Source organism: Belonocnema kinseyi, chromosome 9 (assembly GCF_010883055.1).
Source record: "Belonocnema kinseyi isolate 2016_QV_RU_SX_M_011 chromosome 9, B_treatae_v1, whole genome shotgun sequence".
In the NCBI taxonomy this organism is placed as follows: domain Eukaryota; kingdom Metazoa; phylum Arthropoda; class Insecta; order Hymenoptera; family Cynipidae; genus Belonocnema; species Belonocnema kinseyi.
Window position 1 is genome coordinate 61,451,899 of NC_046665.1, and position 19,575 is coordinate 61,471,473.

Consider the following 19,575-nt stretch of genomic DNA (forward strand, 5'->3'; position numbering starts at 1 on the left):
TATACGCCCAACTAACACCTTTATGCAATAAGTTTATTTTCTGAGTCGAAATCATGTCAAAGTTAAGTATCAAATCGTCATATGGTGGAGATTGTAGTTCTTTAAAACTAATTAAGTTGTTTCAAACGTTTCGGCACACAATTGTGAGCCTCATCAATGAGTTTTATTAAATCTGTGAAAAGTACACAATATCTTGTAGGCACACAGTTTTACAATTGGAAGCATGATTTTTTTATCAATATCTTAGTTGTAAACTAATAAAAAATGAAAATTAATTAGTTTTCAATTTAAATTTTGTTTACTTTTATTAAGAACTATTGATAAATCTTGCAGTAATCTTAAAACATTATTTTATTTTAACGAAGTACAATTGATGAGAAAACAATAACAATGTAGTCGAAAAAGTTTTGTCACCAATTTTTTATTTAATGAAAAAAATTTCAAACGAAAAAAGTTTTTTACAAATAATTTTTTCAGTGACGTATATGTAATTAAATTTAATTGTTTGTTATTTTATTCCTTTTTTGTTATTTTTCAAATAATCTGTTTGTACGAAAATTATTATTATAAGTTGCAAGAAAACTTATACAGATGTAAATTGTTGTATAGTAGGCAAATGTACTTTAAATAAGTTTTATGCTTAAAAAAATTTTAGCAGTAATAAGAATAATGTCAAGAAACATTGCATTTAAAAATTATTAGTTCAAATACATTTTTTTCTTGATTTCTCATATACAAATGTTTCTCCAGCGATAATTACAAAAATAATTAATCATTTTTTTCAATTTGACGCTAATATTCACGAATTTTAATAATGATTCAAACCAATTTTAACTTTATTTTATGCTACAAATTCAGTGCATATTTCGGTAAAATACTTTGGACATTATTAAATTCAATTTAAAAAGCTTCAATTGGGAATTTGAAGGAACTTTTCAAGTAAAAATATTGCGTATCCGATAAGAAAGATGATTTTTTAACCAAATAGTTGAATTTTTGTCTATAAAGATTATTTTTGTATCGAAAAAAGACGAATTTTTAACAGAATACATAAATTCTCAATTAAATAGTTACATTTTCAACTAAAAAGATCAATTTTCAATCAAATAGTTGAAGTTTCAACTAGAAAAGATGAGTTTTTAACAAAAATGGAAAAATTACATTTTTAGTTAAAAAATTAATTTTCAACAAAAAAATTCTACCGTAGTGATAAATTTTCAACTAAAATTATGAATCTTCAACTAAAGTAGATGAATTTTTAACAATAAATCCACTTTGAATCAAAAAGTAGAATGTTCAACTAAAATTGTGGAATATTTAATATAAATATTTGAAATTTCAACGAAATAGTTGAATTTTCAAATAAAAAGGATAAATTTTCAACCTCACAGTAGAATTTTGAACTAAAAATGATCACTTTTCAACCAAAAATGGAATTATTAAACTTCCAGTTGAACAAATAAATTTTCCATTCTTAAAAAAATTCCAACCAAAGTGATAAATTTTCAACTAAAATAATTAATATTCAACTAGAATACATGAATTTTAAACTAAAAAGATGAATTTAAAACCAAATAGTTTTATTTTAAAACAAAAAGATTCATTTTCTCCAAAAAAGACCATTTTTCAACGAAATACATGAATTTTCAATGCAATAGTTGAATTTTTAACTAAAATTATGAATAATTAACCGGAATACTTCAATTTTCAAGCAAAAAGATTAATTTACATACAAGAAAATTAATTTCTATTAAAAAAGAATTTTTAACAAAATACATGAATTTTCAACTAAAGAAAAAAATAAAGAAAAATAATTTTACCAAAAAAGACGAATTTTCAAATAGAATGATGGAATATACAAATGGAACAATTCAATTTTCAGTTGAAAAAAAATCCACAAGAAACCAATAGGATGAATTTTCGATTAAAATTATGAATCTTCAGACCAAAAATTAATTTTTAACCAGAATTAAACTTATAAACAAATAATTTAATTTTGCATTCCAAAAATGATTAATTCTAAACGACAAAATTGGTTAGCTAATATTTCAAGCGAAAATGATTTTAACTTTAAATAAAAATAGTTAAACTTTCAACAAATAAATATTTTTTAGTCAAGAGAGAGAACGAAGATAAAACAAATTGTTAAATTTTCAAACAAAAAGATAAGTCTTCAACCAATAAGATTAATTTTCTACCAAAAATAACGAATTCTCAACAAAATACATGCATTTTCAAACCGATACTCAATTTTTTAACTAAAAATTTTCAGTTAAAAAGTTAATTTCAAATCCGAAAATATGAATTTTCAACAAAATAGTTAGATACAATAATATAAAGCTACTTTCGCAAATAAAGAATCATTGTGAATCAGTTTTATATTGCAATTTTTAAAAAATAGGCACGCTATTCATACAAGAAGAAAAATGTTTCGTTTCCTTAAACAAATTGTCTCGCTGTCCCGAAATTCCATTTTTCGGGACTGGGCACAGCATTTCCTAAAACCTTTTAAAATTCTTAAAAAGCTTCAAAAGTTTCGATGCTTTCAACAGCTTAAATTTTGTTTTAAATTTGTTGAAACATTTTTAAATTTAAAATTTCTTAAAACATTTTCAAAGCATTGAAACATGAACCAAATCAACTAAATAGTTGAATTTTCAACAAAAAACTACAAATTATCATCAAAAAATGGAATGGATAAATTTTCAGTTAAAAAAATTAATTTTCAACAAAATAGTTAAATTTAAGCTAACGTGATGGATTTTTGAATAAATTGATGAATATTTAATTCAAATAGTTCAATTATAAACAAAAACAAAATGAATATTGAACCACTAATATACATTTTCTTACATATCTGACGAATTTTCTACAAGATACATACATTTTTAACTAAAAAAGATAAATTCTTCAGGCAAAAAAATTAATTATAACCACACACACACGCGCGCTCGCGCACAATCAAATACTGTAATTTAAACCCCCTCATAAACTACAATCATAAAGTGAAGCTGAACATTTTTTTTAATTTGACATTAAAGAAGGTTCTCAAAACACTACGGCCTTAACGATTACATTCTCATTGCGATAATCGCGCTTCGCGCTCAACAGTTAGGTTATACAAACTCTAATTTTTTTAAATTGTGGGCTAATCAAAAAAATTCGGCAATAATAGTTTTGAACTATATTTGGTATCTAGTAAAAAATTTGAATGGAATTTTAGGATCTATGAAAAAAATAAAATTTTCTATTTTTTGAAAATTTTCATCTATAAGAAAGTTTGACGAAAATTTCCATAATTTGAAAAAAATAGAAAATTTTGAAATTGCTCTAATTTTTTAAATTGTGGGCTAATCGAAAAATTCGGCTAGAATATTTTTAAAATATATTTGGTATCTAGTGAAAATTTTAAATGAAATTTTTGGATCTTTGAAAAAAATATTTCTTCTTCTTCTATTTTTTGAAAATTTTCACATTTTTGAAAAGTATATAACTTTTCTAGTTTTTATCGAAATAAAAAATGTTATTTAGATAATTTGCAAGTCTTTTACCCATCTATAAGAAACTTTGACAAAAAATTATAAAATTTGAAGAAAAAAAAACAAATTTCAAAATTTTTAAAATGCGCGCAATTTTTTAATTTTGGTTGGAATTATCTGAATAACGAACTTAACCTTCATTTTGGGGACCCTCAGAAGTTTATCAAATGCGGAATCGATTGGAAAAATCCTTCAAAAGTTAGCGTGGCTACTACATTCAGGTAACCATAATACAGACATACACACAGTCACCGACAAAAATTTATGATTTTTAGATTCTGTGTGTGCCGAAACGTAAAGATCCGTTAAAAATCAGAGATCGAAAAATAATTTTATATGAGAAAGATGAATTTTAAAGTAAAAGGATTAAAAAATTACATCGATTAATTCCATTTTCAATCTAAAACATTATTTAAACCAAAAGCAAAGAAACGATTTTTCAACCAAATATTTACATTTTCACTTTAAAAAATCAATTCTCAATAGAAAAAAAGCATTTTCGACAAAATAGTTGAACTTTTAACCGAAGTGATGAACTTTCGGCCAAAATTATAAAATTTTTACTGGAATAGTTGAATTTTAAATCAGAAAGATGAATTTTTAACTGAAATAATAAATTTTAACTTGAATAGTTAAATTTTTAAGAAGTTGAATTTCTAGTCAAGAAGATGAGTTTTCAATCTATAAGATGGATTTCAAACAAAATACATGTATTTTCAACTAAAGAAGAGAAATCTTGAACCAAATATTAATTAGTTAAAATTTCAGTGACAAAAATAAAGTTTCAACCAAAGAGATGGATTTTAAACTAAAACGATGAAATTCGCAACTCGACTACTATCGGCGAGAAAACTATAGGCATCTGCCTTTGAGGCTTAACAACTCACTCAAAAAAATGCTAGCTTAACAAAAAAACAGTCATATAAAAGCTGAAAGTGTTCTACGTAAATGAGTTTGAAGACATTTATGTAAAAAAATTTGTGTGCTTAGCAGACTGAAAAATGTAAAAAAAGTAAGGATTTTCGGGTACATTTAAGAACAGTCAAGTTTAGAGCATTATTTCTCATACAAGGGGCGATGAAAAAAATTTGAAAAAATTCATGAGTATGAGGGAAACTGTTGTGAACCAGTTGCAGTTGAGAAATTAAAAAAATAATAAAAAATTGTTGCTTAAAAGCACAAAAATTTGCAACTATATTATCTTCAGCTCTAATACAGATATTAAAGCGATTCAAACTGCAAAGTGTAATGGATAGGCTCTGTATTTATTTTCAATCACCTGTAAGGATGTGTTAGTCTTATTTTTTGTGAAAATCACGATATTTTTAGACATTTTTTTTTGGAAAACAAGTGACAGAAGGGGGTGGGGGAGCGTTTTTTTTACTGCCGACCGTTGGTCCCTTTCTTCGACCCGTGGTCAGGAGCCATCCAAGCATTCAGAACCAGGGGTCGAAGAATAGCACCAGCGGTCGGCAGTAAAACAAAAAAGGGCCCCCTGCTTTCTAACACTTGTTTTCCAACAAAAAAATGACGCGATTTTCACAAAAAAAGAAGACTAATACATCCTTCCGGGTGATTGAAAATAAATACAGAGCCTATACATTACAATTTTCAGTTTAAATCGCTTTAATATCTGTATTAGAATTGAAGATAATATAGTTACAAATTTTTGTGCTTTTAAGCAACAATTTTTATTATTTTTTTAATTTCTCAACTGCAACTGGTTCACAACAGTTTCCCTCATACTCAAGAAATGTTTTCAAATTTTTTCCATCGCCCCTTGTATAAGAAATAATGCTCTAAACTTGACTGTTCTTAAATGTACCTAAAAATCCTTACTTTCTTTTACATTTTTCAGTATGCTAAGCCCAAACTTTTTTTTACATAAACGTCTTCAATCTCATTAACGTAGAACACTTTCAGCTTTTAAACGACTGTTTTTTTTTTGTTGCGCTGGAATTTTTTTTAACTGAGCTGTTAAGCTTTAAAGGCAGATGTCTATAGTTTTCTCGCCGATAGTAGTTAAATTTTTAATTAAAAAAATTAATCTTAAAAAAAAAGAATTTTCAACAAAAGAGTAAAAAATTTTAACCCAGTACCGCATGATTTTTTTTCCAACAAAAAAATTCAGGCGTTTTTAGGAAGGCTATAGAACGTCTGCTTTTTTTCTTTGTGCAGTGTTTTTACAGTAAAGTCATGGACTAACAATTAGTTGGCGGGGGTTTTTAACCCGTTTAAACCTCACAAGAATATTTTTTGCGGTTTAAAACGATATGAACCATATATGATACGCGGTGCGGTAGAGGGTTAACAAAACAAATGAATTCTCATTTAAAATTATGAAATACTCAGCTCAATTAGTTAGATTTTTAATTAAAAAAATTAAACTTGAGCAACAAAAAAAGAATTTTCAACAAAATAGTTAAATTTCTAACAAAACAGATGAATTTTCAGTTAAAATTATGTATTTCTAAAAAAAAATGAATTATCAACAGAAAATGTAATAGTTGGTATGTCAACTAAAAGTTATTTTAATTTTTGTTCAAAAACAGTTGAATTTAAGCAAAAATACGAACTTTCCACTAAGAAAGATTTTTTAGGCAAGAGAGAAAAAAAATATCAACCAAACATAGAATAGTTAAATTTTATGTTAAAAAATAATTTACATAAAGAATAAGTATGTTTAACAAAATAGTTCAATCCAATAATATAAAGAACATTGCCATTCAATTTCATATTATAATTTGAAAAAAATGCAAGACGGATTCGAAAAAATTTCGACATTTTCAGTTTATTCCATGTGACTGAAGTTTGCAACGTTTATAAACGAAACTATAATATTTTCGAAATGTTTGTTCAGAATTATTTGCACCTGGTGCCAGGCAAAAGAAAAATTAGTTTCATTCCCAATAGTTTAAATTTCAGCGAAAAAAATGAATTTTCAACCAGAGATGAATTTTAAACTAAAATGATGGATTACTCAACTAGATTAGTTAAATTTTCGATTAAAAACTTTAATTTACAACAACAGAAAATTCTACAAAATAGTTGGCATGATTACGATATCCGTAGCGACAGAGTTTTAACGCGGTTTCCTATACGATTTTTCGCGTGAGACACGAATCTTAAAGTTTTAAATCGATATCACGAAAAGTTTTCAAGATATCGAAACAAATTTCCGACACTTCCAGGTTATTCCATGTGACTTAAGTTTGTAACGTTTATAAAAGAAACTATAAAATTTCCGAAATCTTTTTTCGAATTACTTGCGTCTGGTGCCAGGTAAAAGAAGAACCAAAAATTTATTTTCGTTTATAAACGTTGCAAACTTCAGGTGCATGATTTTTCCATAGGAATCTGAAAATTTAAGTTTTCCAGGTTAGGGTAGACGTCCTGTATTTGAGTACTAAAATGTTAGTTCTCATCTAATCTAAGAAATATTATAATTTTTCTCAAATTCGCACCAATTTCTCGCAAATTTCCTCCATTTCATCAAGCCATGGCTTTGAATTTTTTAGAATTTTTTAAACTTGATAAACATGAATGAAACCGATGTAATCTCGACTCTCATACAGTGCGACGAATACGTGCGTAATCTAGTCATAAACGTAAGTGGGTCACGAGCAAGTTAATTAAAGAGTGGTTTAATTAATAGCCAAGCTTTGACTTGACGAAGGCAAAAGTGTGGTTAGTTTGGAACGCACGTGACTTGCTCGGAAATCAATGAACAATCGGCTTCTCAACAAAATTGACAAAAAGCAGAGTCCAATTCCAGTTGAAAATCGACCCCCTGGAGATGCAAAATTCATGGAAACTTACTTTTGAAGTATTCGTTCGCCTCCTCTTTGAATTTTTCGGCTTTAGCTGCATTGTCTTCTGGTAAAACTCCAGTTACCTCCTCGTTCTGACTCATGGCGTTTTAGACTTTCAAAGACTCGCAGATCAATAGAAAATCGTCTAAATTATATTCGAATATATACAGTAGATTAGACATGAAAAAACCAGCTATTTTATACAATAAATGTGCTTATTTACGGGTGCATAGAACAACGACGTGAAATCTATCGCATACCACCGCACGGAAAATGAGAGAAATTAGCCACGATTGAAAATATCGACATTTATCGATTCTTGCGATTATGACGTCCGATTTTGCGCACACTTCAGTCTGCTTCAGTCTGCTTTAGTCCAAAAGTTCTGAAAAGTTCCTCCCGACCAAAACGGCTCCAAAACGATTTATTACCGTTTTTTAAATCAATATTGATCATGAATTAAATTTTTTAAACAAAACAATAATTCAGAAAAGGTATATTTATTTTATATTTGTTCTATTTGCAAATATAGATCCATTTTATATTGTATTCGCGCATTTTAGTATTAAAATTGTCAATCTGACAGATGTGCAAAGTAAACAAGTCGTAACCGGAATGAAATCGGAGGAAAACATAACCTACTTTTTTCATTTCGTAAAATGCTGGATATTTATGTATTTTTATGCTTTTTATCTGTTACGAGAAGGTGATAATGAGCAACACATGGGTTATTCGCATTCGGAATTCCCAGCCAAATGAGGACCAGGAAATGACCTTGTGTACTGAATACCTGGATTCCAGGATTAGAATTGTTATTTTGCGAAATAATTGTCCGCCGGCTTTAGGAGAGGTAGGCTTTTTTGTTTATTTTCTCTTATTTGACGGGTGCATATGCATAAGGAGTCAAGCGGAGATAAAAACACACCAAAATATGAAAAAAATAAAGTTACTGTAATTATTGTCCAAAGTTGGCCAAGAGGTTCTTTCTAACCTCAAAATAAGAACTGCAATTTCAATTTTCTCGCAACTAGATGATATTTTTTAGAATAATTTTCGTAGTTAAATTAGTTCATTCAGTATCTATAATTTACTATTTTCAGACTTTTTCTAAACTTTTAATTCATTTCGCAATTAATGTTGAAAGACGATGGGTAGGAAACCTAACCTCGAAACGTCATATGTTTAATTAATTTACTCGAAACTCGAGAGCTTTTTATGAGCAAGCTTACTTTACTTCGAGGGAGCACCATGATATCTCACAAGCACTTTCATCTTTTTTTACATGATCCTGCCGAATTTACAACACGTTTTTAGTTTATAATCACCTGAAAACTCTGGAAAACCTGGAAGGAAATTTTTTCGAGCAGGTTCTTAAGCTTGTTTTAAATTGCAACATAAAACTAAATCGCAATGTTTTTTCAGTAATAAAAGTTGCTTTTTATTACTGGATTTAATGATTTTACTGAAAATGCTTTTTTTTTCTTAGCAAATTAATTTTATTTCACTGAAAATTTAATCATTCTATTTTTAATTGAAAATTGATTTTTTTTTTAGTTTAAAATTCAAGCATTTGGGTAATAATTGATGTGATTTTTAAAACTTCGTTCTTTTTGGTAGGAAACTGATCTTAGTAATACATACTTGAAAATTCGCCTTTTTGATTGAATTAAACTAAAAATTCATCTCTTTTTTTGAAATTTCATTTTTTTCACAGAAAATTTAACTATTCAATGTTTGGTCAAAAAATGTATATTTTTTTAGTTGAAAATTCATATTTTTGGTTTAAAAATCAACTAGTCCAGTTAAATATTCATAATTTTAGTTAAATATTCATTACATTAAACAACATTAGTTTGTTCGAAGATTAATTTTTTAAACTGTAAATTGAACAATTTCGTTAAAAAATTGTTGTTTTTTTGATGAAAAATTAAATATTTGAACTTAAAATTTAACTAATCGAGTTGGGTATTCCTTCATTTTAGTTTAAGATTAATTTCTTTGGTTGAAAATTGTATTTTTTTCACTGAAAATTGAACTATTCAATTTTTTGTTCAAAATTATCTTTTTTATTGGAAAATTAATGTCCTTTGTTGAAAATTCCTAACTCATCTTTTTGGCTTAAAAATCGACTATTTCTGTTAGAGATTAATTATTGTTGTTGAAAATTCATCACATTCATTGCAAATATAACTATTTGGTTGAGAATTTTTTTTAAGATTAATTTTTTAAATAAAAAATTTAACTAATCGAGTTGAGTATTCCTTCATTTTAGTTAAAAATTCATTTCTTTGGTTGAAAATAATATTTTTTTCACTAAAAATGTATCGTTTTTTAGTTGAAAATTCCTCTTTTTGGAAGAAAATTAATATTGTTGATTGAAAATTCTTATTTTTGGTTTAAAAATCAAGTATCCCAGTTAAAAATTAATCATTTTTAGTTACAATTAGTTAATAATGAGATGAAAATTCATGAAATTGGTTGAAAGATTTAATATTGTGCTGAAAATTCATTTTTGCCTGGATTATAAACTAATTTTTTAAATTAAAAATGTAACTAATAGAGTTGAGTATACCATGATTTTAGTTTTTAATTCATCTCTTTGTTTGCAAATTCAAATATTGCAGTAATTTTTTATTGAGAATTTGTATTTTTTTGCAGAAAATTAATCTCATTTGTTTAAAATTCAACTATTCCAATTAATTATTAATTATTTTAGTTGAAAATTCATTGCATTGTTCTAAAATTAAATTATTTAGTTAAAAATATTTTTTCTTATTAGAAATTAATTATTAAAAATGATAAATTAACCGATCCAGTTAAGAATTCCATAATTTCAGTTAAAAATTAATTTTTTTTGTTGAAAATTATTAGTTTTTTTTACTGAAAATTTAACTTATCAAGTTTTTATTGAAAATTCAACTATTTTGTTGAAAATTGATCTTTTTGGTTTAAAAATCAACTGTTACAGTTAAAGGTTCATTATTTAAATGAGATATTCATCACATTACTTTTAAAATTGAAGTATTTCATTAAAAATTGATTTTTTAAAACTGAAAATTCAACTATTCCATTTTTTATTGATAATTTATCTTTTTTTTTGTTGCTGGAATTGTCGGAATTTTTTCAGGATGTGAGTGACACAGAAGCGGCCGAGCCTTTGTTCTAGATGGGGACAGGGGCGTAGACATATAATATTAATTGTAACAATTTTTACATAGTATAATAATATTATATATGTAACATTTTTACATAAATCATAAATAATCAATGAACATTAAACAATACATAATAATAAATAAAGGTATAAAATTGATATTGCCGAAGATTTCAGTACTTTCAAACAAAATTCGGAAAGATTGCAGGTAGATTTCAAAGATTCCGTACAGATTTGAATAATTGCCCAAAGATTTCGCAAAAATGTTTTTGGATAAATTTAAAAGATTAAAAAAAGATTACAATGATTTTTCAAAGATTTTAGAAAGAATTCGGATGTAAAAGATTTCCGGTGGGTTTCAAAGATTGCTAAAAGATTTCATCAAATATTTAGCACAGATGTTACATAGATTTATAAGACTTTAGAAAGATTTAAATGATTTCACAAAGATTTGTAAAATTTCGGAACGATTTTAGGTAGATTTCAAAGATTCCATAAAGATTTTAATAATTTTCTAAAGATTTTGGATAGATTAAAAAAAATTTACAAAGTACGTCAATTATTTCACAAAGATTTCACCGAGATTTCAATGATTTCCCAAAGATTTTAAATATTTAATCAAGATTTTGGATAAATCTAAAAGATTTAACAAAGACTTCAATACTTTCCCAAAGATTTCAATAATTTCACATATATTATCAAATATTTTGCAAAGATTCCAGAAAGATTTCAAATAGATTTCTAAGAGGGCAAAGGGATTTCAATGCTTTAAAAAATGTCACAAATATTTCGCAAAGATTTTTCTTAGATTACAAATATTTTACAAAGATTCCAATTATTTGAAAAAAAATTCAGATAGATTTCAAAGAGTGCACAAATATTTCAATGAGTTTACAACAATTTCAAAAAAGTTTAATAATTTCGCAAATAATATCAAATATTTCAAAAATATTAAAAATATTTCGGAAAGATTTTAGAACGATTGTAATGATTTCTCAAAGATTTTAAATATTTCGCAAATGTTTCAGATCAATATCAAAGATTGCATTACGATTTCAACGATTTCCTAAATATTTCATAAAGATTTTAAAGATTTCGGATTGATTTAAAAGATTTCAGAAGTCCTTCAATGATTTCAATAATTTCACAAATATTTCAAAAAGTTTTCAATGGTTTCCTAAAGATTTCAAATCGTTCGAAAAGATTGCGGGTGGATTAAAAAGATTTGACAAAGGTTTTAATATTATTTCTCAAATATTTCTCAAATATTATCGATTATTTTTAAAATATTTGAAATATTTCGCAAAGATTTCTAAGATTGCACAAAGATTTCAATGATTTCCCAAATATTTCATGAATATTTGAAAGATTTTGGATAGATTTAAAAGATTTCACAAAGACTTCAGTGATTTCAATATTTTCAAAAATATTACCAAAACTTTTTCAAAAGCATCAGAATGATTTCAACTATTTCCTAAAGATTTCAAGGATTTCACAAATATTTGGCAAAGATTTCGGATTGATTTAAAAGATTTCAGAAGTTCTTCAATGATTTCAATAATTTCACAAATATTCCCAAATATTTCAACAAGATTTCAATGGTTTCCTAAGGTTTTCAAATATTTTGAAAAGATTTCGGGTAGATTCAAAAGATTTCAGATAGATTTCAGATTGCCCAAAGATTTCAATGATTTCCCAAGAATTTCGCAAAAATTTTCATAATTTAACAAATATGAAATATTAAAAAAATATTTTAAATATTTCATAAAGATTTCAAGGGTTTTCCTGGGTGTCTCAAATTTTTCGAAAAGATTTCGAGTAGATTTAAAAGATTTTACAAAGATTTCAATTATTTCTTAATGATTTCAGATAGATTTCAAAGATTGCACAACGTTTTCAATGATTTCCCAAGAATTTCGCAAAAATTTTCATAATTTAACAAATATCAAATATTTCGCAGAGATTTCAAAAAATTTCACAAGTATTTCAATGATTTCACAAAGATTAAAAATATTTCGCAAAGATCTCAGATAGATTTCAAAGAGTGCACAAAGATTTCAATGATTTTTCCACGATTTCAAAAAATGTCAAATGCGTCGCAAAGATTTTGGATATATTAAAAAGATTTGATAAATTCTTCAATTATTTGACAAATATTTCAGGTTGATTTTAAAAAAAATTGAAGCGTTTCCCTCTGCTCCTTAGGGCTCCGCCACCTCTGGAGTGACACTCTATTATGCATTTTCACCCTTCATTTATTTTTATGGTCACCGAACCGAGAAACCGGATATTTTCCTGACTAGAATTTTAGGCTTTAAATTAATTTAAAGTTTGCTCTGCCCATATTGCTAACTCCGATTCAGGTAGGAACGTCCGAACTGTGGAACCTGGCTAAACACACATTTCCAGAATCAGAAGAAAATTTTTACCAAGAAACGAAGAATGTTCTTTCTGGCAAAGCCACAGAAATTGAATTCTCCCTGGAAAAGGAAAATTTTGAATGGAGGAAAGGAATTTGGACCAGAGGTTTCATCAAAGTGTGCCAAGTAAACGAAATAAATGTATTTTCCAATCTTATCCAGAACTTTCTCCTAAATGCAGCAAATGGGAAAATTGATAACTCAGCATTACAAGCAGAAAATGAAGAACTAAAAAACAGTTTAGCTCTTTTAAAAGACACGCTAGAGGAAATGATTGAAATAAAAAATTCGATGGAGAAAGAGTTGTATTCACAATTCATCTTAATATTAAATACGAAAAAGAAAAAAATTAGGGAATTACTAGAGGAAATAAGGATTCTAAAAATTAAGATAGAAACTCCAGTTTACTGTCAATCCACTGATACGGAATTATCAGACGAGGAAGGCGAGGAGACGAAAGCTTTGAAAGAAAATAAGATGAAAATTACGGAAATAGTTGGAGATACAAAAAAGCCAGATGTAAAGGGAAAAAATAGTACGAGATTGAAAGCCAAAATTGGAAGTGGCATTTTTCAAAAATCTTCAAATGTTAATGCGGAGATTTTTAATCCGAAACCCTCAACTAGTAAACAAAGCGAAATTTCATGTGAAAGAATAATCTCCAGTCCACCTAGTTCTCCAGAATCTCCTTTGGATGATAGATTTGCCGAAAATGTTGGGGATGATCCAAGTGACATTAATCGAGAATCTGAAATTATTACGGCAGATGAAATTTTAAATCCGCAATCATCGACTAGCAAACAAAGTGAGAAAATCTTTAATAAAAAAGTAATTGATAGTCCAGAAATTTCGCGAAAATCTTCTTCGGAGGATAGATATTCCAAAAATGTTGAAGCTGATCCAAGTGAAATTAATCGAGAACCTGAAATTGTTACGGCAGACGAAATTTTAAACCCGCAACCATCGACTAGCAAACAAAGTGAGAAAATCTTAAATAAAAAAGTAATTGATAGTCCAGAAATTTCGAGAAAATCTTCTTCGGAGGATAGATTCGAGGTCGGTGATTATGAATTCGACGACATTATTAACGAGGTGATAAATGTTCAACCAGCGGCTAGTAAAAGGGATCCGGGATGTTTGAGTGATGAGATTTCCCCCAGGCCTGCGAAAATTCCTCGGAAAACTTTAGAATTTACGGAAAGTGATGATGAAGATTTTGAATTGAAAGACGAGGAAGATTCATTTGAAAAAGCAAAGAATGATTTAACGCGTCTTAATATTACGGATGTGGAACCCGAGGACGATTTATTTTCGCAGTCTTTTTAGTTTCATAAGTTATTTGTACATAGGGATCGTTATTTTTAATGCTCTAATATTTTATTTCTCTTTAGATTTTTATCTGGGATGCTGAAATTGGTGAACTTTTGCACTTTTTCTTATTATTCTTATTTTTTCAAGACTGTTTTTGTCTTGAGACAGGAATTTTGTCCTGTGAGCGAATTAAATTCAGATATTTTTGATCTGACCTGACAATATTTTAGAGTTTTTTCATCTAGTCTTTTTTTATTGATTATAATGTAAACGGGGGTCAAAAACTCATGGATTCCTGCTAGTGGATATTTATTTATAGATATTTTCTTTGGGAAAATGCTGTTCTTACACAAATACCTTGTACGTGAACTATACCGATTATATTTCACATATGCAAAATATATTCTAAACAGAATATATCCTCCACGGAATTAAGTGGTATTATATATTTCTCTACACAAAACATTTGATTATTTTTTTGACTGGGAATTTTACAACATTTTTAGAAAAAAATGTTGTCCAACTTTGATTTCAACCGTTTTTAAAGAATTTCCTAAATTGTGATTTTTATAAATTATTATAAATAATTAAATAATTAAAATAATTAAATTTTCAATTATTCAGTAAAATTTTTAACCGAAATAGATGAATTTTGATCAAAAAATATAATATTAAAGTTGTACGTATAATATTTCCGTAGGAAGTACTGTATTCACTGGTTTTTAAAATGTTTCCAGAATCTTTTTTGGGTAGGAAAAATATTGGACATCATATTTTTGTGTACAATGTTTTGAAAACACTTTCAGAGTAATATAATGACTCTTTATTTCTGTATAGGATATAGTCTGTGAAGAAAATTTGCGTAGGAAAAATTTGATACCATTTAATTCTGTGCAGGAGAAATATAATCAGTATACTTTGATTACAATATATTTTATGTAAAATATATTTGTGTAGTAATGGGTGCTACTCATTTAATGTACATATGAAAACGCTTACATATCACTGTAAACTAAAAATTACGAGAGATGTCCGATATTTTCGTATCAATTTTGGGTAATGTTATGCGTATTTCGGATTTGATTCGTATAAGTTGATTGTATTTTTACAATATACAAATAAATATTAACATATTTGCAAATTATTTTTAATTATTTTAGAAAAATTTTCTAATTACGTGGAGTTTTTAGAAAAGTATTTTATTTTTATCTGATATCTATCCGTTGAAAGATGTTTGGCTTCAGTTTCGATCTTCGAAGATAGGAATTATCACGAGGCTGTCTATTAATTATTTTCTTCTCGTTTGTGAACATTTTTACATCTTACGAGACCGAAATGATTGCAAGGAAAATCTGGTTGAGTTGCATCAATCATTTCCCAATGAGCGAATGGACATTGTTTTTCTTCATCAATGAGGCCCATTTTCCTGAAAAGTTGAGTGCGATTTGTGTTTTCTCTTTTTGGACCAGTTGGAATTCGATGTAGTAAATAGTGAGTTAATGGAAAACGTTCAGGGAGGCTAATGCTTCTCTTAAAACTTTCTTTATCCACGTTGAACAATTTGCGAATGCTCGACGTTATTTTCTACAAAGATATTATTAAATTATTTTCTTCATTAATTAAATTTTTTCTTGAAGTTTGACTTTTTTAGAGACGTAGAAAAAATATCTTAGAAAAATAGTCAGGATCTTAATTTTGCTGTTTAGGAATATGTAGGATTCATTTAGAGAATTTTTTCTGATTACCTTTATGTGAGAGAAATCTCGAATTCCAACTTTAGGGCACACTGAAGAATCGAGCAGTAATAATCTTCTCCCATTAATGAAGTTTCTGGCAAAACAGTCCTAAAAAGGTTTATATTTGTTTTCGGAAAAAAATTATTATTTTATGTATTTTTAAAGTCTGGATTACGTTATACGCAGCGTTATACGCAATCAAGTAGTTGAGTTTTTAACAAAAAAATATATTCCTAATGAAAAGTGTGATAGTTGATATTTAAACTAAAAGAAAATTAATTAAAAATACATAAAAACAGTTGAATTTGACTAAAAAAGATGCATTTTTTTAACAAAGCAGTTATATTTGTAACCAACAAAATTTAATTTATACAAAGTCAGATGAATTTTCTAACGAAAAAGACGAATTTTTAACCAAACGAATGATTTTTTATCAAGGTGAATCTACTTCAAAATAAGTCTTATTATTTTCAATCAGAAAGTATTTTAATGTTAGATAAAAGCAGAAGAATTCTACCAAAATGACGAATTAAAGAAAAATGAATCATCAACCAAATAAATGAATTTTTAACAAAATAGTTCAACTCTCAACCAAGTAGTTGAGTTCTCAACCAAAATAGATTAATTTTTAATGAAAATAAAATAGTTAAAACTTCATCTAAAAAATCTTAATATTAATCAAAAACAGTTGAGACCTACCAAAAAAGAAGAATTTTCAAGAAAATAATGGTATTTTGAACCAATAAAAATTAAATTTATACCAAAACAGATGAATTTTTTAAACCAAAAAGATGAATTTTCTATTAAATACACGAAATTTTCAAGGAAATAATTTAATTTTTAAACAAAAAAGATTGAGTTTCAAGGCTTGAAATTATAAGTAAAAAAACTAGAAGCCAAAACAAACCAAGTTTTCAACGAAATAAACGAATTTCTAATCAAATATTTTCAGTTTTTAACCGAATGGACTAATTTTATATCAAAGAGATAAATTTTCAATTGAATGATGAATCTTTAACCAAAGAAAACTAAATTTCTACCAAAACAGATGAATTTTCAAATGAAAAAGACGGATTTTTAACCAAATATTTGAATTTTCAATAAAATAGTTAAATTTTCAACCAAATTGATCAATTTTTAACTAAAATTGACGACATTTCAACCGCAAGGATGAATTTTTAAGAAGGTAGTTCAAGCTTTTACTAATTTATTTTATTTTCCACCAAAAAAGATGTTCATTTTATATAAAAAACAGTTGAATTCTACCAAAACAACAAATTTTCAAAAAAATATATGAATCCTGAACCATAACAGATTATTTTTTAACCCAGAAGTTAGTCGAATTTTTCATCAAAAAAGATAAAATTTCGACCAGAAGAGATGAATTTTAAGGGACGACTAAAAGTCTGAAAAATCAAATTCCTGAAAAAGAAAATATTCGAAATATTATTTTCCCGAAATTTAAACTAGCAGACAATTTAAAATTGCCGAATAATCAAATTAAGGCATTTTTATATAATAAAATAATAAATTTTTTTTTTCAGATTCGGAAATTTTATAATTCGGAACAGAACGAAATTTCAACGCTACAATTTTAATCGTTCCATTAAAAAAAAATGTATTTGTAAATGAAAGTTTTGAATTTTGATGCATAAATAACAATGGAACAATTATTTATTTGAAACGACTTAAATTAAAATAAATTAGCTTCTAATTTAGAAAATGCTTCAATTTAAAGCATTTAAATTGATAGCGTGGTTTTATATTTTTTAATCAGAAACCTTTGAACTGCTCAAATTATAAAACTTAAAAATTTTGCAGTTGAAGAACATTTAATTTAAAATTACTCAATAAAAGAGTGTTAAAGGCTTCAATTTTATACGTGTAAATTATTAAGTATTTGAATAAAAAATTTCTGAATGAAAAGTTTTTTAAGCTTCAATTACAAAAGTTTAAAATTCAAAAGTTACATTTTGAGTGTTTTGATTGACAGTTCAGTTTTGATTACTTAAAAGAAAAAAATTTCAGGTCTCAAAGTTCGAATTTTATTATTTTAATAGCCGTGATATATTTTTGCAAACCGGGTAAATCCGAGATTTTGTTATCGATGCAAACTTTTAAAAAAAAATTTAAATTAATAATTAAAACTTTCTTGGTAAAAATAAGAGTTAAAAATTAACACTCACTTTATATTGTGATAATTCGACATCAACCACGAGCCACTTAACGACTTGGTCAACATCCCAATTCCAACATTCTGGCATTGGAATTTTATTTACAATTTCTCCTGTTATTTCCACTAAAGAAGGTGGTGATTCTAGCCATGGCTTGTAACTCCTGAAAAATTATGTGGCGTAATTTACACTTTTCTTTATAATTGGGAAAACATTCCAATTAAAAAAAGATAATATATAAATTTAAAAGATATAGCTTTAATAAGTCATAAAGAGAACTTAGGTTTTCAGGCGAATGTATTATTTAATCCAGGAAAAAATTATATAATCCTGTGTAATCTTATGGCAATCCCAGGTAATTTTTGGTAATCCCTAGTAATCTTGTGTAATCATATATGTAATCTTGTTAGGGAATTTTAAATTTTATTCGAAAATACAACTGTTTTGTTGAAAATTAGTCCTTTTGAGTTGAAAAGTTAACTATTTTGGTAAAAAAAATCAAATATTTAGTTAAAAATGAACTTTTTTGTGGAAAATGTATATTTTTAGTATGAATATTCAACATTTGTGATGAAATTTTTATTCTTTGAAAAATCATTATTGGTAGAAAATTCTACTCATTTATTGAAAATTCGGTTTTTTGTTTACAAATTCATCTTTTATCATAAATATTTAACTTTTTTGCTTAAGAACGCAACTTGGTAGGAAGTTAATGGATAGAAATCTGATCACTTTAAATAATTTTCTATAGCTAAGATAAAAAGGGATAAGGAAAATGTATCCCAGTCTATCCATCACCTGTCTCCCTATGTATCTTTTTCTATCTCTCCCACCGAAACCTTACTTTTTTTATCTCTTCATCAAACCATATTCACGCTTATCTCTTTCAATTCTCTGTTTCCAGCGGCGTAGCAATATCGTCCACCATCTTTTTATATCTTTTATCAATTAAGATTCACTCCTATCTCTTTTAATCCCCTCTTTCCAACCCCAACCTTTCTCTTCCCCAAAAACCTCTATCTTTTTCTATCGCCAATATAAACCTAAACCAGTTTATCAATTCATATTCACGCCTCTTTCCATCCCCTCTTTCCTATTGCAACCTATCTCATCACTATCCACCTTTATTTTTTTCTATCTCTTTACCAATTCACATACACTCCTCTTTCAGTCCCATTTTTAATATAACTGCCTATCTCTCGAATATACTCCCCATTCTTTTTTTATCTTTTTGACAATCAAGTTAAGCGCTTATCTCTTTTAATCTCTTCTTCTCTCTTCCAGCACGTAGCAATAAGATATCTCGGGATACATATACAGTGAAACCTCAAAATAAAACTCCTCGATACAGTCGTTCCGAGAATTTAGCCCGTTCCGCAGGTAGGAGTAAAAGAAGCTGTGCGGGGTATGCGGTGGTAACTCAGGCGTG

At 27.2% G+C, this 19,575-nt stretch overlaps 3 protein-coding genes across 5 annotated transcripts in view; 1 reads left to right on the plus strand and 2 right to left on the minus strand.

Moving 5' to 3' along the window:
* The window catches only part of LOC117179879 (serine/threonine-protein phosphatase 5), a 40,085-nt gene extending 32,484 nt beyond the window's left edge, over positions 1-7,601 (minus strand). Inside the window, exon 1 of the mRNA XM_033372054.1 lies at positions 7,359-7,601. Within this exon, the coding sequence (XP_033227945.1) occupies positions 7,359-7,452 (94 nt within the window). The 5' untranslated portion in view covers positions 7,453-7,601. The remainder of the gene's footprint in view (positions 1-7,358) is intronic.
* A 129-nt stretch (positions 7,602-7,730) lies between these two features.
* Positions 7,731-19,575, plus strand: part of LOC117179639 (RAB6A-GEF complex partner protein 2) — a 23,382-nt gene continuing 11,537 nt past the window's right edge. The window contains exons 1-3 of one of the 3 annotated variants that reach the window (XM_033371641.1): positions 7,731-7,845; positions 8,058-8,201; positions 12,869-14,751. In XM_033371641.1, the coding sequence (XP_033227532.1) occupies positions 8,064-8,201; positions 12,869-14,251 (1,521 nt within the window). In that variant the 5' untranslated portion in view covers positions 7,731-7,845; positions 8,058-8,063 and the 3' untranslated portion in view covers positions 14,252-14,751. Of the gene's footprint in view, positions 7,846-8,057; positions 8,202-12,868; positions 14,752-19,575 lie in introns of those variants that run through there. The other 2 variants (XM_033371644.1, XM_033371643.1) reach the window with 2 other exon arrangements.
* Positions 15,420-19,575, minus strand: part of LOC117179640 (sterile alpha motif domain-containing protein 15) — a 6,316-nt gene continuing 2,160 nt past the window's right edge. Inside the window, exons 2-4 of the mRNA XM_033371645.1 lie at positions 18,159-18,309; positions 15,982-16,080; positions 15,420-15,820 (exon numbers count right to left, since the gene is read on the minus strand). Of these exons, the coding sequence (XP_033227536.1) occupies positions 15,521-15,820; positions 15,982-16,080; positions 18,159-18,309 (550 nt within the window). The 3' untranslated portion in view covers positions 15,420-15,520. The remainder of the gene's footprint in view (positions 15,821-15,981; positions 16,081-18,158; positions 18,310-19,575) is intronic.